The 22,809-nt window shown below is 44.7% G+C and overlaps 1 protein-coding gene across 10 annotated transcripts; it reads left to right on the top strand.

The window, feature by feature from the left end:
- Positions 1–953: 953 nt before the first annotated feature.
- Positions 954–18,633, top strand: ZNF34 (zinc finger protein 34). Of its 10 annotated transcripts, none has more exons than XM_078071807.1 (7): positions 964–1,514; positions 5,433–5,598; positions 5,710–5,750; positions 7,310–7,354; positions 7,777–7,859; positions 8,723–8,842; positions 10,647–18,633. In XM_078071807.1, exons 2-7 carry the CDS (start codon positions 5,575–5,577, stop codon positions 12,008–12,010), a joined length of 1,677 nt encoding a protein of 558 aa, XP_077927933.1. In that variant the 5' UTR covers positions 964–1,514; positions 5,433–5,574; the 3' UTR covers positions 12,011–18,633. The 10 variants fall into 10 exon arrangements, with proteins under 10 accessions (XP_035961724.1, XP_077927933.1, XP_035961726.1 ...); XM_078071809.1 differs by lacking the exon at positions 5,433–5,598 and adding an exon at positions 8,169–8,295 and having other exon boundaries at positions 965–1,514; XM_036105831.2 differs by lacking the exons at positions 5,433–5,598; positions 7,310–7,354 and adding an exon at positions 8,169–8,295 and having other exon boundaries at positions 954–1,014.
- The last annotated feature ends 4,176 nt before the right edge of the window (positions 18,634–22,809 follow it).

The raw sequence follows: 22,809 nt of genomic DNA, 5'->3' as shown, positions 1-22,809 counted from the left end.
GTTCCCCTCATGAGCCAGTGTGAAAGTAGGGGCTGCAGGCCACTGTGCCAAACTAATCACAGAGACAAGAAGGTTGGGGGACTGGGACGCCCGAGTGGCTCAGTCAGTTAAGCGGCTGCCTTCAGCTCAGGTCATGATCCCAGCATACTGGGATCAAGTCCAGCATCGGGCTCCTTGCTACGCAGGGAGTCTGCTTCTCCCTCTGCCTGCCGCTCCCCCTGCTTGTGCTTGCTCTGTCTCTGACAAAAAAAAGTTGGGGGACAACAGAGGTAAGTGGCTGGCGGAGGTAGAATGCCCCTTGTTCAGACTGCAGGTGGAAAGGCGGTGGACCCAGAGTTCCTGGAGACCCATCTCCCTGAGAAGGATTTTCTGTGGCTGCCACGTAGCTCCTTGCTGTCAGGGTCCACACTTGTCTCTAGTGTGAACCTTGCCATTCTGGTCTGCACTTGACCACCCACCACAGCCTAGGTGTGGTGGAGAAAATAGGAGGGGCTGGGCTTGGTTCTCTGGACGAAGATGACCTGGCCATCAGGGAGGGTTTGCTCCAGTGGCAGGCACCCAAGGAAGCCCTACCCCCTAGAGTGGACCCTGCTCCAGCTGGGGCTGGGTTCGGTGTGCTGAAACAAAGTGACCAGTAAGCGACCTCTTTCCTGGTTATCCCATGGCTTCTCTACCCAACTCTAAAGGGGCTGATAACTTCTTTGGCTGCAGTGCCTTCAGCGGCTCACTAGAGCGAGGTTTCCACTGAAAAAGCTGCTCACCCCGCCTCCGTCTGTAGCTTCGGGGTTGTGGTTCCAGACTGCCACCTAGTGGCAGCACACCCGACTTGCGACACTGCGTGTCCCATTCCTCAAGGAGGCTGGCTACCGAGACATGAAGTCCTTTCCTAGGGCGGCCAGAGGGTGCCTCCGGTTAGGACGCGGGGTGAGGGCGTCACTTCCGGTTGGTTTCGATTGGCGCGGCGGGTGGGGCTAGCGGGGCCTGGCCCAGCGGCGGCTCTTCTGCGGCGCTGAGGTGAGTGTGGGCCGGGCGGGGGCGGTGGTGACCGCGAGGTCTCCCGGGCGCGGGGCACCGGCCCTTCCCTGTAACCGCCGAGATGCTCCGTCCGGGGCCCGCCTCCACTCTCGGAGCCCCCTCGAAAAGCCCTGTCCCCGCTTCGTGGTTTCCGATGGGCCCCAAGCCCCAACTGGTGCCCTCCCCAGCCCGGCGTCCGCTGTCCGCCTACTCCGGCCCGGGGTTGTTCCTTGCCGGGCCCCGGCCCCGCCCGAGAGTCTTCCTCCCGGGTCCGATGACTCGGGGAACCCCGGGGTCTCCCCACCGGATTCTCTTCCCAGGTCGTCCCAAGGGGCTGCTTCTGCGTCCCGGGGTGCCCGGGACCCTCAAGGCCTGGTGACTCGAGGCCCTTTCCCTTCCCGGCGCCTCTCCACCCGGCAGACGGTCACCAGCTCTCCAAACTCAGCCCGCCACCGCAGCCCCCAGCATGAGCCGGGCTTTTCCCTCGCTTCTGGGTCCAGGTTGTACTCCCCACTCCGCCCCAGCCCTCCACCCCGCCCCATTCCCCCTCACCTGGTCTCTGGCTTGGAGCAGTTAATGCCTAAACACACTTTCTTGTCAACTCTTACATTAATCGTCTTCCCCATTTACCGCCCCCCATCCCGTGCCCCCTGCAGTTTCTGTGCTTCCTCTTGCCTTTAGCAATTCCCAAAATGCCTGTCCCACTGCATGTACCTTCCTGCTTTCCCACCCTTCTTTGCTTCTGATGCTCCAAGGCCTTTCTCTCAGCAGCCAAATTTTTGTTTTTCTTCTTTAGAGGCCTTTATTCAAGGTCTGACACTGAAGACTTTTTAAATAAAAAATGCACCGTGTCTTTGTTTTGAAAATACGTTAAAAAAAAAAAAAAAAACTTTTAGAGAAAACTTTAAAGTACAGAGAATGGATTACCAAACACTAGTGACTGGGTTTGCCGGATGTATTTAAAGCTTGTAGTTAAGGCGTGCCTGGGTGGCTCAGTTGGTTGAGCGTCTGCCTTAGGTTAGGGTCATGATCTCAGGTTTCTGAGATCGCGTCCCAGGTCGGGCTCCCTGCTCAGCCGGGAGCCTGCTTCTCCCTCTCCCTCTGCCCCTTCACCCTGCTCCTGCGTGCTCTCTGTCTCTCAAATAAATAAATAAAACCATAGAGAAAGAAAGGATTGTAGTTAAAAACAAAACAAAAACAGGGGCGCCTGGGTGGCTCAGTCGGTTGGGCGTCTGCCTTTGGCTCAGGTCATGATCCCCGAGTCCAGGGATTGGGCCCTGCGTCAGGCTTCTACCCCACTTGTGCTCTCTAGCTCTCTCTCTGTCTCTCAAATAAATAAATAAAATCTTTAAAAAAAGCAAAACAAAAGCATATATGTAATCTCTATGGCCAACGTGGGGCTTGAACTCACCACTCTGAGATGAACACTCACATGCTCTACTGACTGAACCAGCCAGGCACCCCCCTCAACTTTTTTAAAGAAAGCTGTTGAAACAGAATTGCTCTTAGATGCAAGCTCACCAGTCTCATTTGCTTCCCTAAGCAACCCTTATTTTGAACAACAGCATTTTTGTTTGTTTATTTTTATTGAGGTGTAATTGATAAACAGGAATTCTATAAATTTTAGGTGTACACTTACGGTATATGTGTTCATTGTGAAATAATCACATTCAATCTAATTAGCATGGTCATCATCTCACATAGGTACCATTTTCTTTTTTTGTTTTCTTTGTGGTGAGGATATTTAAGATCTATCCTCTTAGGAAATTTCAAAGTTACAATACAGTATTGTTGACTGTAGTCGCAGTGCTGTACTTTAGATCTCCACAACTTTCATCTTGCATACCCGAAAGTTTGTACTCTGACCGACCTCTTTCCATTTTCCCCAACCCTCAAAACTTGGCAGCCAACCATTCCACTTTCTGCTTCTATGATTTGGACTCTCTTGGATACCACATATCAGTGAAATCATGTAGTATTTGTCTTTCTGTGTCTGGTTTATTTCACCTAGCATAATGTCCTCCAGGTTCATCCATGTTGTAGCAAATGGCAAGATCTCGTTCTTCATGGCTGAGTAGTATTCCATTGTGTGTATATACCACATTCTATATCCATTCATCTATCGTTGGACACTTAGGTTGTTTCCACATCTTGTCTATTGTGAATAATGCTGCAATGAGCATGGGAGTGCTGGTCTCTCTTTGAGGCAGTGATTTCATTTCCTTTGCATAGTATAACCAGAAGTGGGATTACTGGATCATGTAATTACTTGAAACATAGAGAATACACATTTTTCCAGATATATATTCAAAACTATTAGAAAACACCACAAACCACGCCAACAACGACCTAAATAAATGGTCTTTTTTGGTTCTATTTTCAACTTTTTGAGGCACCTCCACACTTTTCCACAGTGCATTCCCACCAGCAGTGCACAAGGGTTCCCTTTTCTCCACATCCTTGCCAACACTTACCTTTTGCTTTTTGATAATTCTCGTTCTGACAGGCGTGAGGTGATAGCTCATTGTGGTTTTTATTTGCAGTTCTCCAGTTAGGTTGAGCACCTTTTCACTTACCTGTTAGTCATTTGTATGTCTTTTATGGAGAAATTTAGGTTCTTTGCCCATTTTAAACCCATTGGGTTTTGGGTTTTTTTTTTTTTTTTTCTCGAGTTGTGTGAGGTCTTTATATATTTTATTTTATTTTATTTTATTTATTTATTTTTTAAAATAGAGGTGGACCTTTTAAAGAGCCACTTCTTTGTTTTTTTTTTTTTTTTTTAAAGATTTTTATTTATTTATTCATGACAGACAGAGACAGAGAGAGGCAGGGGGAGAAGCAGGCTCCCAAGGAGCAGGGAGCCTGATGCGGGACTCGATCCCAGGACTCTGGGATCATGACCTGAGCTGAAGGCAGACGCTTAACCATCTGAGCCACCCAGGTGCCCAGGTCTTTATATATTTTAGATCTGAATTTCTAATCAGATACATGGTTTGCACATATTTTCTCCCATTCCTCAGGTGCCTTTTCACTCTGTTGTTATTTTGCTGTCAGCACATTTTCTTACACCTCTACACACCTACTAGTGTTTTAAAATCTACATACATAATATACTATTGATATTTTACACTTAACCGTTTCACTCGGCCTTAAAGCTTTGCGCTGCCTCTGACATTGATGTGGTTCATTTCTTCCGACCACTGTGACCTTGACTGTTCCCTGATGATGGATATTGAGGTTGTTTCCCTTTTTTTCTTATACACAGGTACCTGGTAACATTCTGGTGTATTTTCTTGTGTTCATTAGCAAGAGTTTCTGTAGGGCACATACCTAGAATTAGGTGTCCTGACTGAATTTGCAGGGTTAAAGTTCTGCCAGGTGGTGCCAGATGGGTTTCCAGAGTGACTGTACTAGTTTCATTATAGGACTCTGAGAATCTCTATTTTCCCTTATGTCCTCAACATTTGCTGTTGTGAAGCATTTTATGTTTTCCCCAGTCTATGGGGAGAGAAGTCTTGAATTTGCATTTCCTTAATTCTCAATGATGTTGAAGATCTTTTCAGATTTTTTAAAAAGATTTTACTTATTTGAGAGAGAGAGAGCATGAGGGGGGAGGCCAGAGGGAGAAGCAGACTCCCCGCTGAGCACGGAGCCTGATGCAGGACTCAGTCCCAGGACCCTGAGATCATGACCTGAGCTGAAGGCAGACGCTTAACTGACTGAGCCACCCAGGTGTCCCTCTTTGATTTCATTACCTGATTTCCCAAGTCATCCTGTGTTCATTTTTCAAATAAATGGTCTTTTTTGGTGCACTTTAAAACATATTTTGTGTATCTTTTTTTTATGTATTAAGTATTTTTACAAATATCGTTCACTCTGCAGCTTGTCTTTTAATATTGTGGTGTCTTGTACAGAAATTTTTGGAGTAAAATTAAACAATTTTTTCCTTGATGTACTGTATTTTGCATATTATTTTCTTATAACAGCTATAAATTTTATTTTAAACACTTAGGTCTTCAGTGTGCTTAAAATATATTTTTGTGTGCCATAGAAGGCAGCGATTGAATTTTACTTTCCTATGGAAAATCCGTTGTGTTGGTACCATTTTGAATAGCGTGCCATTATGTCATTAGCATATACACGGATCTGGATGTTCCTTACTTTCTTTACTATGCTCCAATCTCACTTTCGTTAACGTAGCCTTACAGTAAGTCTTGCTGCGTGGTAGGGCGTGCCTCTGCCTACCTTAGTTCTTTTTTGGCATTGCCTTAGTTAATCTTGGATCATTATTATGATACTGAGTCATTTTGTTCAGATTTCATGTTATGTCCTGTTGTAATTTTGATTGTACAGAATTAATAGATTTATTTGGGGAGAATTGACTTTTTTTTTTTAAGATTTTATTATTTATTTGCAAGCGAGAGAGAGAGAGAGAGAGAGATCGAGCGCACAAGCAGGGGCAGCAGTAGGCAGAGGGAGAAGCAGGCACCTCGCCGAGCAAGAAGCTGGATGCGGGACTCGATCCCAGGACCCTGGGATCATGACCTGAGCTGAAGGCAGATGCTTAACGACCGAGCCACCCAGGTGTCCCGAGAATTGAAATTTTTATGATACTGAGTTTTCCTATTTATGAACACTGTTTTTCCATAGGTCTTCTTGATGTCCTTCAATAAAGTTTTATCATTTTGTCCCCAGGGTCTTGGACCACACTCTGATAAACTGTTGCTGCATGTATGGTATGTAGAATTATGTTCCCTTTTTTGTTCTTAATATTTCTTTTTCCATCTCTTTTCTGCCCACCCCCCATTGGACTTGCCAGATGTTTGTGTGTTTTATTAGCAGTGTTGAGATTATGTTCTGTTTCTTTAAATCAAGTATTCTTTATTTTCCTCCATTTTTTCTTGAATCACTTTTCTTACTCTGTGTCTAATTTCTTATTGAATGTTTAGATCATTTATTTCAGTCTCTCTTGTGCTAAAATAAGGGCACTAAGAAGGCACATTTTTCCTTAGGTAGCCTCTGTTTCCATTTCTGTGTTTTTCTTGGAGGGGGTACTTTTTATTATTTTTTTTAAAGATTTTATTTATTTATTTTAGAGAGAGCATGCATGAGTGGGGGGAAGGGCAGAGGGAGAGGGAGAAGCAGAATTCCCGCTGAGCAAGGAGCCTGACTTGGGGCTCCATTCCAGGACCCTGAGATCATGACCTGAGCCGAAGGCAGACGCTTCACCGACTGAGCCACCCAGGCTCCCCTGAGGTGGTACTTTTTTATCATATATTTCCAGTATAACAACAGTGGTCAGAGAATGTTTTGCTAAATGTTACTAGTCTTTGGAATTTGTTGAAACTTCCGTTGTTGGCATGGTTTGTGGTGTTTTCTAATAGTTTTAAATATATATCTGGAAAAATGTGTATTCTCTATGTTTCAAGTAACTATTCTCTACTTGTTCCACTTGTTTCTGAGGGAGGTGTGTTGAAATCTCTCATTCCAGGGGAGGTTTGCCAGTTGCTCTTTGCTACTTCACTTAGCATTGGCTTTCTACATTTTGAGTTTCTTGGTAGATACACACTTGTCTGTAATTACAGCTTCTGGGTGGATTTTCCTTTTATTAATATGTATTACTCATTTTTGTTCGTATTAATGATTTTAACTTTCTGTTCTGTTTTGATTGGTATACATACTGCTAAACCACACATAGCAATGCATATTAAGCTCAGAAGCATCACGATGAAGGGAAGAAGCCAGAGGAGTGTAGACAGCATAGTTGCTTTGATAAAGTTCACCAGAAGCACCGCTGGTGGAAGTCAGGATGGAGGCTCACCTTCGGGAGTTCAGGAAGGAAGTAGAGCCTGCAGGGGCAGGAGGGCTGACGTGGGTGCTGGTTCTGTGGGCACGGGCCCTTTGTGACTGCCCCTTGAGCTGTGTGTTCAGGATTTGTCGACTCTTCTGCATAAATGTCATATTTCAATAAAGAGCGTTAAAGGTAAAGAAAATGTAGGGGCGCCTGGGTGGCTCAGTCGGTTAAGCCTCTGCCTTCAGCTCAAGTCATGATCCTGGGGTCCTGAGATTGAGCCCACGTCTGGCTTCCTGCTTAGTGGGGAGTCTGCTTCTCTCTCCCTCTGCCCCTCCCCCTGCTCTTGCATGCATGTGCTCTCTCTTTCTGTCTCTTAACTGAATAAATTAAATCTTTAAAAAAGAAAAAGAAAAGGTATATAGCTACTATTTATTTTAATTAGTGTTTGTGTGGTCTAGCTTATATTCAGCCTTTCTGTGTTACTTTATTTTGGTTATGCAGGTGCATTTTGTGTGTATCTATCAGAGAATCTTGTGCTTCTAGTAGGTGAGTCTAATCCTTTTATTTCTTACTATTACTCAGCTACTGAACTTGTTTCTATAGTGTTGTATATTTTACCATCTGTACTTTGACTTTGTTCTGTACCTTTTGTTGATTTTTTTTTTTTTTTGCTTCTCTTTCTCCTCAACACTTAACAAGTTGTCTTTATTCTTTCATATAAAGTGAATGAGTATCGCCATCTTTCTCCTGAATGAGACAGCTTGGTGTGTCAGGTTGAGGGGAACAGATGACCTGAAAAGCTGTGCACCTGTGCCTGCAGTGAGGCGGAGTAGGGCAGGGCAGCCCCAGGCAGGGAGCGGTGTCTGCCCGGGAGACCAGCTGTGCCCCGATGGGGATGAGTGTGGCCCTGAAGTTGCCCATAGGAGGGGCCAGCCTGGGCCTCCATGTGTTCCTCTCTCTTCCCTCAGCACCAGTGTGACTGCTGATTCCTCCCCTGGGAAGCCCAGGGTACCAGGTGATGGCGGCTTTGCACCTGTCTGCCCTGCCCCAGGTGAGCATCCATTTTCCCTGAGAGGTCTGAAATCTCAACATAGGGCTTCCCTGCCTGCTCTGCCTTAGTAGACACTGTCAGGCATCTTGGTCTGGGGTATTGAGCAGAGGACGGGTGACCCTGGGACTCCCCCAGCCTTCTGGAGTTACTGGCTTCATGACCAGAGGCTCAGGCCACTCCCCTGGGCTGTACTGGGGGATCATGCCTGCAGTCACCCCTGTGCTACTACTCCTGGTATGTTCTGCTGCTCCCACCCCCAGGGCCCACCCTGAGCCACACCTGGGCCTGCAGCAGCCCCTGTCATTCCAGGCTGAGGTGACCTTTGAGGACGTGGCCGTGCTATTCTCCCGGGACGAGTGGGGCCGTCTGGGCCCTGCTCAGAGGGGCCTCTACAGGGACGTGATGCTGGAGACCTACAGGAATCTGGTCTCCCTGGGTAAGGCCCCTCACTAGGATGCTGGTCAGGGAACAGCCCTGGGGACTGATGGTTCAGCAGGGGCTGGGCTGGGGGCTTCACCCTGTGGTCCTAGGCAGTCCTGGTCTATACAGAGGAGGGGCCAAGTGGGGCTGGCTCAGTGATTTTCTCCTCTGAGCTCCCAGATAAGATGGCCTCCCTGCCCCAGGCCCAAGACAGACCCCTCTCCAGAGGGATTGCGTACCTCCAGGTGGAGAGAGCCCCCTGGGCTTTTGTTCCCTGCGCTCAGATCTCATCTTCACGACCATCCCCAACCCTCCAGAGTGTCCAGACTTCCCGTCACCCCACTTTGCCTGTGGTTCTGCTTCCCACCACAGTCCCAGATGAGAATCCACTCAGTGCAGCCCTGCATTCTTGGCACCAACCCTAGGCCCCATTTTCTTCCCAGGAGCTGGACCTGCAGGTCCCAAGCCTGGGGTGATCACACAGTTGGAGCAAGGGGATGAGCCGTGGGTCCTGGATGCACAGGGCGCCAAGGGGAAAGAGCGACTGAGAGTCAGTATCTCAGGTGCGTGAGGGGGGCCACTTCCCTAACAGTTGCTGAATAAGCATTTGTCAGGATCCAAGATGTGTGGTTAATGACTCAGGCATTTAGAACAAGGTATATCAGGAGCAGCATGACAACCCTGGGAGTAGCCTATGCTGAAGTCCAGGTCACCTCCATCAGCCCGGGTGCCTCAGTGTGGTGATTCTTGAGCTGAATCTTCTAGGAGGGTGAGAGGGGGCATTGTTGGCAGAGGAGAAGAGGGAAGGCTGGACCCCCAGGACCCCATGGAGCCCTGCCCTTCAGAGCTCATGCCCTGTGAGGAGGGTCAGATGGGGCCATGGTGATAGAGACCATTGCTTCATTCTCCTTTTCTGAATTATCCACTTGACAATTATAGACCGTTACAAGAAAGAATATCTCATCACCCACATACCAGTGTGTTCTGTCGTGTGCCTGCTATCCCCTTTCTAGTGCTCTCTGTTCTACACCCATATACGAAGGTCACTTCTTGACAGGAATGCAGCGATCCCATGTGTACTGCTGTCATCTCCTCATCTCCTTTTTCACTCAGTGAGTGTCCATTTTTATACACATGAGTCTCAGTCACCACTTTTGCTGGAAGTGCCAGTGGGAAGGGTGCTGTCTAGTTTCATTGCTATGGATAACTCCCATAAGTATTATTTTGCACGTCTTGATAATGTCCTAAGAAGCATCTACTGGTTAAAGGACTTGAATTTCTCTTTTGTAAATTTGTTTATTCAGATATCAATACTTACAGAACCAGGATAAATCCTAAGTTTATAACTCAGTGAGTTTTTATAAAAACCATCTTCCAAATCAAAATGCAGAACATTTCTAGTTCCCTCGGAACCCACTGGGCCTCCTCTGTCATTTCCCACTGCTCCTCACAGGGTCCTTGTCTCTGACTTCTGGAGGCCACTCTGCCTCTTAGCTCTGTGTCTGGTCTCATTTGGGGCATCTGAATGTTGTGAGGGCTGCCATGTTGTATAAAGTATGTTCTATTCCATTGCCGTACAGTGTTCTATCATATGAATATACCACAAATTATTTTCCATTCTTGTTAATACTTGGTTGTCCCCATTTTGGGATTGTTGTGACTGTTTCTCTTCCTCACAGAGAATGCATTTCTGGTGGTGTGTTTCTGCAAGTGGAGTTGATGTGTGCATGTCTAGGCAAGAAGTAAGGAATGGAGGCTCGAGGGTATCAGGAAGCATTCTGTATGGCATCTTGAGTTCAAGGGGCTGGTGGCTAACTGGGTTGCCTCTCAGGCCTCTGATAAAAGCCCAAAGAATGGGTTCAGCCTGCTAGGGAGAGCTGAGGGTCACGGTGTGCCCTTCTGTCCATGGTTGGCACAACGTTGGCCCTCTGCTGTCCTGAGGAGGCAACTGATTTTCCTACCATGGATTTTAGGGTGGATTAGCTATTGTTAGGTGGCCTTAGGCTCATTTTTTTGTCTGTCAGATGTCCTCCGTGACTTTCAGGGCAGAGCCCCTCTGGTCTCCATGGTGGTACAAAGCTTCTGTCTTCTTTCCTTTTCTAGTGAGGACTGGCATTCTACAGTCCCACTTAGGCAGAAGGCAGGCAGGAAGAATTGGTCAGGCCTGGGTTGAAATACTTGCACTGCTGCAAGATTGCAGCCTTGGGTGAGGTCTTTAAGCCTCTGAGCTGCAGGCTCTCATCTCTGTAAGGCGTTGTGACTTAGGAGATGATGGAATTGGTACTGTACAGGTAGTCAGCAGCATCTCCATATTTTCCTTCTCAGGTCAGAACAGGTGGTCCTAAGATGTTGTGTTCGTTGTTTCAGGTCATGGGACCAGGACTGAGTACAAGGAGTTGTCTTCAAGGGAGATGCTTGATGGGGAAGAACTGGATCAACTCCAGAGGGCTGTTCCCCAGGGACCTGATCCTGGAGATACCCATGCATGTGTCTGGGAGCCAGAGGAGAGCCTGGACAAGCTTGTGGAGCAGAGAGGCCTGAGGCCAGTCACATTGACCAATGAGGATAGTGTCCAGGGGTCTGGGGGAAGCCTCAGGTTTTGGTCAAGCCCTGTCTCTGATCAGAGACCTCACAAATGCGATATATGTGAACAGAGTTTCGAACAGAGATCATACCTTAATAACCATAAGCGAGTACACAGGTCAAAAAAGACAAATATAGTCCATGATTCGGGGGAATTCTTCAGTGCAAATTTAGTTGTTAAAGACGATCAGAAAATTCCTCTTGGGAAAAAATTGCATTATTGTGGTTACTGTGGGAAAGCCTTCAGGTACAGTGCTAACCTTGTCAAACACCAGCGGCTTCATAGTGAAGAGAAGCCCTACAAGTGTGACGAGTGTGGGAAAGCCTTCAGCCAGAGCTGCGAGTTCATCAATCACCGAAGGATGCACTCAGGGGAGATCCCCTACCGATGCGGTGAGTGTGGGAAGACATTCAACCAGAGGCCCAACCTCATGAAACATCAGAGGATTCACACCGGGGAGAAGCCCTATAAGTGTGGTGATTGTGGGAAACACTTCAGCGCCTATTCGTCCCTTATTTATCACCAGAGAATCCACACTGGAGAGAAACCCTATAAGTGCAACGACTGTGGGAAAGCCTTCAGTGACGGCTCAATCCTTATCCGACATCGTCGGACCCACACTGGGGAGAAGCCATTTGAGTGTAAAGAATGTGGCAAAGGCTTTACCCAAAGTTCTAACCTTATCCAACATCAAAGAATTCACACTGGGGAGAAGCCCTATAAATGTAATGAATGTGAGAAAGCCTTCATCCAAAAAACCAAACTTGTTGAACATCAGAGAAGCCACACTGGAGAAAAGCCCTATGAATGTAATGACTGTGGCAAAGTCTTCAGCCAGAGCACACACCTTATCCAGCATCAGAGGATCCACACAGGAGAGAAGCCGTACAAGTGTAGTGAGTGTGGGAAAGCCTTCCACAACAGTTCCAGACTCATCCACCACCAAAGGTCGCACCATGGAGAGAAGCCTTACAAATGCAGCGATTGCAAGAAAGCCTTTAGCCAGGGTACTTATCTGATCCAGCACCGGAGGATCCACACTGGAGAGAAGCCCTACAAGTGTAGCAAGTGTGGGAAGGCCTTCCGGCACAGTTCCAACATGTGCCAGCATCAGAGGATTCACCTCCGGGAAGACTTCTCGAGGTGACCGTGGAGAAGGGCCCATGAGTTCCGCTGTGCAATTCCTCCTTATGACCTACCCCACCCCTTTATTTATTGTCCACACAGTGTTGTTACAGATGAAGGGCATTTCTAATTAAAAACAAACAAACAAAACCCTTTTCTTAAACCAAAAGCAGTGCATGTTCATTTTGGAGAAATTGAGAGAGGTAAGCAAAAGGTAGTTCTCCCCTACTTAGAAAAAGAATCCATCACTGCTGATTTAATATATGCTTCCTTTCACACATAGTTAAGAGCATTTTAAAAAGAAAATACTGTGTGCTTGTCATTGCAGGACGTAGATTCTCTTGGCTTTGCTATTTCCTCAATCCTAGAAAACTCACACTGGAAAGAATTCTACATATTTACATATCTTTACATATTGTAAATTTAAAAAATTAACAGTCATACTTTTTTGTGTGTCTTTATAATAGAGTTGATAATTGCCATTTTTATTGTGGTAAAATATACATAACAAAATTTACTATTTTAACCATTTTTAGGTGTATAGTTCAGTGGCATTAAATACATTTACAGTGTTGTATAACCATCACCACTATTTTATTATCTGAAACAGAAAATCTGTACCCATTAAACAATAACTCTCCTTTTCCCCTTTGTCTCACATCCGCTGACAATCGCTGTTCTATTTTCTGTCTATGAATTTGCCTATTCTAGTTTTCTCATAAGTGGAATAATACAATATTTGCCCTTTATAGCTGACTTATTTCACTTTGCATAATGTTCTCAAAGTTCATCCATTTTGTAGCCTGTATCAGAATGTCATTCTTTTTTATGGCTGAAAGAAATGACCTTGTTTGTAGATACCATGTTTTGTTTATCCACTCATCTGTTGATGGACACTTGGTTTTCTGCTTTTTGGCTGTTGCGCATACTGCTGCTGTGAGTGGGTGTGCAAGTAGCTTTTTGGATCCTTTTTGGGGTGGTGGGAGAGAGAGTGCATGAGCAGTGGCTGGGGACCTAGTGGCAGAGGGAGAGGGAGAGAGAGAATCTTAAGCAGGCTCCACATCCAGCACAGAGTCCGATGTGGGGCTCAATCTCACGACCCCAGGATCATGATCTGAGCTGAAATCCAACAGTTGGGTGTTTAACCAACTGAGCCACCCAGGCGTCCCTTGGATCCTTACTTTCAGTACTTCTGGGTGTACTTCTGGGAGTGAAATTGCTGGGTCATATGGTAACTCTATGTTTAACTTTTTGAGGAACAGCCAAACTTCCACAGTGGCTGTACCATTTTACATCCCCACCAGCAATGAATAGAGGGTTCTGATTTCCTTGCCAACACTTGTTATTTCCCATTTTTAAAAAAATAATGTCCATTTTAATGGGTGTGAAGTGGTATCTCATTGTGGTTTTGGTTTGCATTTCCCTGATGACTAATGATGTTGAACAGCTTTTCAGGCACTTATTGACCATCTGTATGTCTTCTTCAGAAAAATGTCTGTCCAGATCCTTTGCCCATTTTTGAGTTGGGTTCTTTGTTTTTTTGTTTTTGTTTTTGTTTTTAAGTGTTGAGGTAAAGGAGTTCTTTGTATATTTTGCATAGTAATCTCTTACCAGATACACGATTTGCAAATATTTGCTCTCATTCTGTGAATTCTTTCTACTCTCTCGTTTGTGTCCTTTGATGCACAAAAGGCTATTTTAAGCTAATTTTTATATATTGTATAAGGTAAGGGTCCAACTTCTTTTGCATCCAATTTTCCCTAAAACATTTTTTGAAAAGACTGTTCTCCCCATTGAGTAGTATAGGCATACCTCAGATATACTGTGTGCTCAGTTTCAGGTCACTGTGATACAGCAGATTTCCAGTGAAGCAAAGTTATGTTTACATTACAGTGTACTGAGTGTGCAATAGCATTATGTCTAAGAAAACTGTATAAACCTTAACTTAACACTTTATTTCTAAAAAATGCTATCATCTGAGCTTTCAGCAAGTCATAATCACTGATCACAGATTCCCATAACAAATATAATAATGAAAAAGTTTGAAGTATTGAGAGTATTACCAAAATGTGACAGACACAAAGTGAATAAAAGCTGTTGGAAAAATAGTGCCAATAGACTTCCTCACCATGGGATTACCACACATCTTCAATATGTAAGAAACACCATAAAGCAAAGCACAGTAAAATGAGGTATGCCTGTATTGGCTCAGGCTGAAAAAAAAACAAAAAAACAAAAAAACCCCACAGACCTGGTGGCTTAAAAAACAAATTTACCAAAAGAAACAAATCTGTCTCTCATAGTTCTGAAAACTAAGTCCAAGATCAAGGTGTAGGCTGATTCAGCCCTAGTGAGGATTCTCTTCCTGGCTGAAATACAGCTGCCTTCTCACTGAGTCATCACATGGTAAGATCTCAGATGTCTCTAACTTTTATAAGGGCACTAGCCCTATCAGATTAGGGCTCCACCTTTATGATCTCATTTAACCTTTATCCACAGTTGACAGGCCCTATCTCCAAATACAGTCACATTGGGTTAGAGTTTCAACATAATGAATGGTGGGGTGTGTGTGTGTGGGGGGGGACTATAAACAGTTCATAAATGGTCTTGGCACCCTTGTCTAAAATCAATTGACCATATATGTAGGGGTTTCTTTTTGGGTTCTATTCTATTCATGTATATGCCTATCCTTATGTCACCACCATACTGTCACTTATTGTAGTTTTATAGGAAGTTTAGAAACCAGGAAGGGAGTCCTTCAACTTTGTACTTACTCAAGATTATTTTGGCTATTTGGGATCCCTATCTGGGATTCCATATGAATTTTAGGATGGGATTTTCTGTTTCTGCAAAATCACAGCTTTTGATAGGGATTGCATTGGATCTATAGATCAGTTACGGTGGAATTGTCATATTAATCCTATCAAGTCTTCATGAGTATGGGATGTATGTTCATTTGTTTATATGTTCTTTAATAGTGATCATTTCTGGTTTTCAGTGTACAAGTTCTTTGCCTCCTTGGTTAAATTTATTCCTAAGTATTTTATTTACTGTAATGCTATTGTGAATGGAATTGTTTTCTTAATTTCTTTTTTTTTTTTTTTTGGATTATTTATTTTTAATGCATAGAAATGCAACTAATTTTTATGTCTTGATTTTGTATACTGCTAGTTTGCTGAGTTAGTTTGTTCCTACGATTTTGTTTTGCTTGTTTTTTGTTTTGTTTTGTTTTTTGGTGTGTGCACTCTTTAGGGTTTCCTTGTATAAGATCATGTCATCTGTGAACAGAGATAGTTTTACTTCTTTTCCAACTTGGGTGCCTTGTATTTATTTTCCTTGCCTAATTGCTCTGGCTAGAATTTCTAGTACTTTGTTGAATAGACGTAGCAAAAGTGAGCATCCTTTACTTGTTCCTGATCTTAAAGCCTTCAGTCTTTACCATTATGTATTACATTAGGTTTCTGTATATAATTTTCATTATGCTGAGGAAGTTTCCTTTTATTTCTAGTTTATTGAGTGCTTTTATCAAGAAACCGTGAAGTTGTTTTGTTTTGCTTTGTTTTAAAAGATTTTATTTATTTGTCAGAGAAGAAGAGCACAAGCAGGGGGAGCAGCAGGCAGAGGGAGAAGCAGCCTCCCTGCTGAGCAAGGAGCCCGATGCAGGACTCAATCCTAGGACCCTGGGATCATGACCTGAGCCCAAGGCAGACGCTTCACCAACTGAGCCACCCAGGCGTCCTAAGAAACCAAAGTTTTTTCAAAAGCTTTTTTTGTATCACTTGAAAAGATCAAATGGGTTTTTTTCTTCATTCTTTGTTGGGAGGTTTTTGATAATTGATTTAGTCTTCTTACTAGTTATTAGTCTATTCAGATTTTCTCCTTAATGAGTCTCTGGTAGATTGTGTGTTTCTAGGAATTTGTCCATTTCATCAAGGTTATCTAATTTGTTGGCATACAGTTCATAGTATTCTCATATCCTTTTTATTTCTGTAAGGCTGGTCACAATGGCCCCACATTCATTGCTGGTTTTTAATAATTTGAATTTTCTCTACTTATTTAGCTTAAAAGTTTGTCAATATTGTTGATCTTTTCAATGAGCTAACTTGAAGTTTTGTTGATTTTCTCTATATTTTCTAGCTCATTATTTCATTTCTGATCTTTACTATTAATCTTCTATCTATTATCTTGTGTTTAGACTGCTTTTTTTCCTGGTTTATTTTTTCTTTCTCTTTCTTCCTTTTTTTTTTTTTTTTTTTGAGAGAGTGATTGTGTGTATGTGTGGTGGTGGGGAGGGACAGAGGGAGAGGGAGAGAGGAATCTTAAGCAGACTCCACACTCAGTGTGGAGCCCAACATGGGGCTTGATCTTACAACCCTGAGATCATTACCTGAGCCAAAATCAAGAGTTGGATGCTTAACCAACTGAGCCACTCAGGCACTCTTTTCTTTAAAGTATACAGTTAGGTTATTGATTGAGAACTTTTAAAGATTAATTAATTATTATTTTTTAAAAATAGGCTCCCCATCCAGCATGGAGCCAAGTGTAGGAGCTTGAACTCAGGACCCTGAGATCAAGACCTGAGCTGAGATCAAGAGTTGGACACTTAGCTGACTGAGCCACCCAGGTGCCCTGAGAAATTTTTTTTTAATGTATGCTTTTATTTATTATTTTTTAAAGATTTTATTTATTTGAGAGCAAGCAAGAGTGAGAGAGTTCACAGATGGAGAGCAAGAGGGAGAAGCAGACTCGTCGCTGAGCAGAGAGCCCAAAGTGGGACTCGATCCTAGGACATGAGTCGAAGGCAGATGCTTAACCAACTGAGCCACCCAGGCATCCCTTAATGTATGCTTTTAAAGCTATAGATTTCCTGGGGCGCCTGAGTGGCTCAGTCGTTAAGTGTCTGCCTTCGGCTCAGGTCATGATCCCAGGGTCCCGGGATCGAGCCCCGCATTGGGCTCCCTGCTCGGTGGGAAGCCTGCTTCTCCCTCTCCCACTCCCTCTGCTTGTGTTCCTGCTCTTGCTGTCTCTCTCTTTGCCAAATAAATAAATAAAATCTTAAAAAAAAATAAAGCTATAGATTTCCTTCTCTGCACTGTTTTCACAACATCCTATAAGCTTTGGTGTGTTGTGTTTTTGTTTTCATTTGTCACTGGGTATTTTCTACGTTCCCTTGTAATTTCTTCTTTGGCCCATTTGTTGTTTAAGAGTTTGGCTTAATTTTCCAGTTTTTCTTCTGTAATTGATTTCTAATTTTATTCTATTGTGATTGAAAAGTTTTTATGATTTTAATTTTTAAAAATATATTACAAGGGCACCTGGGTGGCTCAGTTGGTTAAGTGTCTCTCTCTTTTTTAAAGATTTTATTTATTTAAGAGCGAGAGAGAGTGAGAGCATGAGTGGGAGAGGGAGAGGCAGACTCCCCACTGAGCCAGGAGCCCTGACGTGGGGCTCTATCCCAGGACCCTGAGACCATGACCTGTGCTGAAGGCAGACGTTTAACTGACTGAGCCACCCAGGCGCCCCTGTCAGCTTTTCTTGATCTGAAAATGTCTTAATTTCACTTTCATTCTTGAAGGATAGTTTTGCTGGATATTGAATTCTTGGTTGACAACTTTTTCCTTCCAAACTTAATAAACCATCCCACTACCTTCTCGCTTCCATAGTTTGTGAAGAGAAATCAGCTATTAATCCTGCTGAGGCTCATTTGTGCATGTGGAATTGTTTCTCTGTTGCTGCTTTCAACATTTTCATTGTCTTTGGGTTTTGACAATTTGACTACAGTGTGTCTCAGTGTGGATCTCTTTTAGTTTATCCTGTTTGGAGTTCATTGACTTTCTCTTGGAATTGTGTAATGTATATGTTAGTACTTTTGACGGTGTTCCATAGGTTTCTTGGATCTGTTCATTGTTTGTGATTTTTTTTTCCTGCTCCTCATACTGGATAATTTCAGTTGTCCTATCTTCAAGTTCATTAATCCTTTCTTCTGCCTGTTCAAATCTGTTGAACTGCTCCAGTGAGTTTTTTTCGTTTCAATTATTGTACCCCCAGCTCCAGAATTTCTGTTTGTTTCCTTTTTTATAAGTTTTGTCTCTTTATTAATATTCTTTTTGTTTATATATCATTTTCTTGATTTCCTTTAGTTTTTTGTCCATGGCTTCCTTTCAGTCATTCAACATATTTAAGGCCATTAATTTAACATCTTTGACTAATAATTTCAGTGTCTGGACTCCTCCAGGAATGGTTTCTTTTTCTTTTTTTTTAAAAAAATATTTTATTCATTAATTTGAGAGAGAGAGAGCACAAGTGGGGGGAGCAGCAGAGGGAGAGGGAGAAGCACACTCCCCATTGAGCAGGGAGCCTGATGCGGGACTTGATCCCAGGACCCCAGGATCATGACCTGAGCCACCCAGGCGCCCCTCCAGGAATGGTTTCTGTCAAGTTGTTTTTACCCTGTGAATGGGCCATACTTTCCAGTTTCTTTGTATATTTTGTAATATTTTTTGTTGAGAACCAGATGTTTTGAGCGTTATGTGTGGTGATTCTGGAATTCTAAGTCTCCCAGTTCTCAGATTTTGCTGAATCTTACTTGTTGATGGCTGGAGCCACCTGTGACTTTTTCAGTTTTGTAAAGTGTTTATTCTTCAATGTGTGTGGTCCTTGAAGTTTCTGTTCCACTGTGTGGTCATCCAGCATCCTGAAGGAGATTTCATTCTGTCTCCCAAAAAGGGAAGAAACAAGTATTATGTCTTTAATCCCTTTACCCCACCCCAGAAACTGTTTCAGTAGTTAAAACAATGGCAGATAAACCTATGCTAGCTTCACAGTGATCAAAAGTGGCAATAAACCATCAAAACACACAACCCTGGTACTTGGGAGGACAAGGTCCTTATGTAACCTGGCTCCAGCAAGCCATACCAGAAATGAAGGCTGCTATCCACATGGCTGCATGCCATGGGGTAAGTGATGAGCATGGTAGGTGCTGTGCTAGACATGGAGGTTCACTGAAATTTGCTGATATTTACTACCTTCTTCATCAAGCTCACTCCTGGAAGCTGCAAGTGTTTGACTAAACTTTACAGTTCCAGAATAGTTACTTCAGACAGTTCCTGCCAGCCAATAGCTGTCTAGCTGGAGGGATGGATTCCTGCATGACATTACTCCATGATAACTGCCTTTATAATAGCAACAAAATTCTATCCAATTGACATACTTTAGTTTATAAAATGTATTTGGACATATGTTACTCCACAGTGACTAAATATCAGGCCTTATTCTTTCTATAAAAGATGTCTTTAAAATACATTCTTAGGAACAGGATACATTTTTTTTTTTTTTAAGATTTTATTCATTTGAGAGAGAAAGAGAGTGAGAGTACAAGCAGGGGAGGTGGGGGGCAGAGGGAGAAGGGAGAAGCAGGCTCCCTGCTGAGCTGGAAGCCTGAGATGGGGCTTGATCCAAGGACCTGGAGATCATGACCTGAGCTAAAGGCAGATGCTCAACCATCTGAGCCACCCAGGTGCCCCAGGAGAAGGATAAACATTTTTTTTAAAAGATTTTCTTTCTTTATTTGACAGAGACAGTGAGAGCAGGAACACAAGCAGAGGGAGTGGGGGAGGGAGAAGCAGGCTTCCCGCCGAGCAGGGAGCCCGATGTGGGACTCGATCCCAGGACCCTGGGATCATGACCTGAGCCGAAGGCAGATGCTTAACAACTGAGCCACTCAGGCACCCCAACAGGATAAACATTTTAAAGGACATTGATGTATATAAGCAAATGCTTTCCAGGGTGGTTGTTCCCAATACGTAATGTGACCACACTGAATCACTGGAAAACATTTACCTTCCATGTCAGGATGCAAAATTGAGTAGAGCACAGCCTGAGTTCCACACAACCTCCCTGTACTAGATACTATAATTTTCACCTCTGTTTGCTAATTAAATAGGCACGACTCTGGCTGGTATTGAATTTGACTGTCTGATTACTCAGGAAACTTGTATTTCTCTGTGTTGGTTTTAACGAAAACCATCTCTCACATCCTCTGCCCTATCACTCACTGCTAATGGCCCCGATTCTTTCTCATTGGGTTGCTTGTTAAGAACCCGTGCTCTGGGGGTCCCTTCCTCCTCCATGGATGTCCCTTCAGCCAGGGGCACCCCCAAGGGATTGTGGCCTTGAAGGGAGCCCTGAAGCCCTGGGTGGGAGGGCTACGGGGTGGGGAGGTGTGGTGGGGCAGTGCAGTCTGAAGAAGCATATTTAATGGAAATACCTGGAAAAAAATATGCTGGTGGTTTTCATTGTGCAAAACTAGAGAACATACGGTTTGACAAGTTTTCTTGGCTGTTTGGTTTTGGCTGAAGAGGGCTGGCACCATCCATTGGTGACACACACACAGGAGCCAAGTGTCAAGCTCATCTAAGGATGGGAGGGAGTGCAGGCAAAGGGACTCGTTGCTTCTCAGTTGGACAGTCTGGGTGTCTAGTGGGTTAACTCCTGCTGCTATCCTCTTGCCTCCTCAGCTTACAGGATCAAAAACCTGAGTTGTCAGCCTGCTGATGACAGAGGGTCTTTGGGAGCAATGTCATCTCAGACCACAGGCTGATTGTTAATAATTGTTAATAGCTGTGGGCAGTTACCAGTCAGGAGATGAACTGCTGGTGTCAGAGGATCAGACAGCTGAGGACTCTGGCCTGTTAGGGGAGGCTTGAGTCAGCACCTCCAGGTAAAATACAGAACAGCTTACCCCAAAGGTAAAGGTCATGCTCACAGTGTGCATGTGTGGTACCCACGCCCACATCTTTGTGACTGGCCCGATACACACCCTGAGGCAGAGGGACCCAGGCAGAGCATCAGACCTGAGCCAGAGGTCAGAGCGGGATCTGGGTCCTCCCACCCCTGTCCTCAAGGGCTGGGCCCGTCTTCAGGTGCACCCTCGGGTTAGTGTCCTCTAGCCTGTCCTGGAGTCCCTGCTGGAGGGGCTGTGTGGCCTTTCATGCTGAGGAGGGAGTGAGTCCTTGCTCAGCGCCAGGTGTACCCTGCCCTGCCCAGCCTGTTTCCTGCATGGGTTATGTGACCGTGGGCTGAGCTTCTCCAAGATCCCTTGGGGTTGGGGAGCAATTTCTGTCTTCTTGCGGCAGGTGAGCAGCTCCCCTGGCCTGTTGCTCTCTGTGTGGCCCCCTGCCTCCCATGATAGCTGCACCTGTTCACAGTTGTACTAACTTCCAACACACAGACTATGCAGAACTGAGTGCTGGGCTGGTCTTCTTGTAGATTTCATTTCATTTTCGCCGCAGCCCTGTGGTGTGAATGGTGGTATTCTCATCTACAGATCAGAAGCTGAGGCTGAGGAAGGGAGGTGATTGGACTGAGGTCACGGAGCAGTTGGAGGTGGGCCGGGATCTGACCCACTTTTAACCACTTTTGCAGAAAGGATTAACCTGACCCCAGGGGAGGGATGGCCTTTGTCCTACTTCTGGGTGGCTGGAGTGTCCTGCCTGAGTCTTTGTTTACTCAGAGCCAGAGCCAGGGACTCTACAGAACAGTATGGTGTATGGGAGGGGCTTTGGCCATGTGGCACCTACTCAAACCTCTGGAGAGGCTGCAGACTCAGGTGTCATGCAGGGGGCCATCTGTATGTGTCACCAAGCCCAAAAAACCTCTGGATACTAAAGCTCGGGTGAGCTTCCCTTGTGGGCAATACTCCATGCACACTGTCACACATCAGAGCCAGGAAAGTAATGTCCATGACTTTACAGAGACCCCGCATTTGGTACTTTTCTGGATTCTGCCTGCATGAAATCCCTTGTCTGATTTTATGTGTGTCTGTTCCCTGTAATACACTGTAACCATGTGTGTATCAGGTTTCAAGGCGAGTTCTATGAGTCCTTGTAGCAAATTACTGAACTTCAGGGTGATCTTGGGAATCCCCAAATTTGTGACTGGTGTCAGAGGGGAGGGCAGTCTTGGGGACCCCTATACTTCACCTGCATTTCTCAGCTCAGGAACTTTTATTCTCCAAACTCACCCAGATGGGGCAGAGTAGTGCTGCTCCCACCCCCAACCCAGGATTTTCCTCAGCCCTGGAGCAAGCCCATCTCCCACGAAAGATCCTCCTGGGCCTTCACCACCAGACCCTCTGCACAGAGTGGCTTTTGGTGGCCTGAGCTTCCCCAGCCTGTCCCCTAGGAGTGGTCCTGCCTCCCTCAGGGCCATCTCTGGACTGCATGGCACCTGCCAAGCTGGGTCCTGCTGTGCAGGTATTTTTCTCCAGAGAAGTGATGGGTCCCGACATGCCCTATACTTGACACAGGTGGATTGTATGGATATCACCAGCAAGGCGTGAAAGCACCCATGCCCCGACACCTTCATAGCTCTGTGTGTTACAGGATACCCTTTACTAATTGATCAGGAGGTGGTATGTTTTTATTTGAAACTGGCACACTTAGCCTTTTCCAGGCTCTCCTCATCGTACGTCCCTTTATTGGGAACTGTCAGCTCATGTCCTCTGGTCGCTGATTTGTAGTAGGTCCTTATACCAAAGTCATTCATCTCCCTTCACCCACAAATAGGTGTTCCAGTCATTCCTTTTTTATTGGAAAATGTCAGATTATACATAGTACACAGAAATAAAATTCTGGGTGTTTTCTAAATTATAGAAAAATTGAGAACTAAGTGTCAAATTCTTGGTAGCAGTAAGGAAAAATAGGATAAAGATTTAAATGCATAAAATGTAAAGACGTCTAAATAAAAATTAAAAAATCCAAAATAAGTGTGGTATGTTGCTGATCAGTCAGAGATGGGCAGTTAACGGCTGAGAAGGCTATT

The sequence above is a fragment of the Halichoerus grypus genome, chromosome 5 (genome assembly GCF_964656455.1).
Source record: "Halichoerus grypus chromosome 5, mHalGry1.hap1.1, whole genome shotgun sequence".
NCBI lineage: Eukaryota > Metazoa > Chordata > Mammalia > Carnivora > Phocidae > Halichoerus > Halichoerus grypus.
The sequence above is the reverse complement of the archived record's forward strand: the minus strand, read 5'-3'. Positions and strand labels throughout refer to the sequence as shown.

Excerpts from the sequence above, each read along its gene's own strand:
- ZNF34 (XM_036105819.2), top strand. The coding sequence starts at position 7,535 with ATGAGTATCGCCATCTTTCTCCTGAATGAGACAGCTTGGTGTGTCAGG. Across the intron at positions 7,860-8,722 it reads ACCTGTCTGCCCTGCCCCAG|GAGCTGGACCTGCAGGTCCC; the intron begins GTGAGCATCCAT and ends TTTTCTTCCCAG. Across the intron at positions 8,843-10,646 it reads ACTGAGAGTCAGTATCTCAG|GTCATGGGACCAGGACTGAG; the intron begins GTGCGTGAGGGG and ends TCGTTGTTTCAG.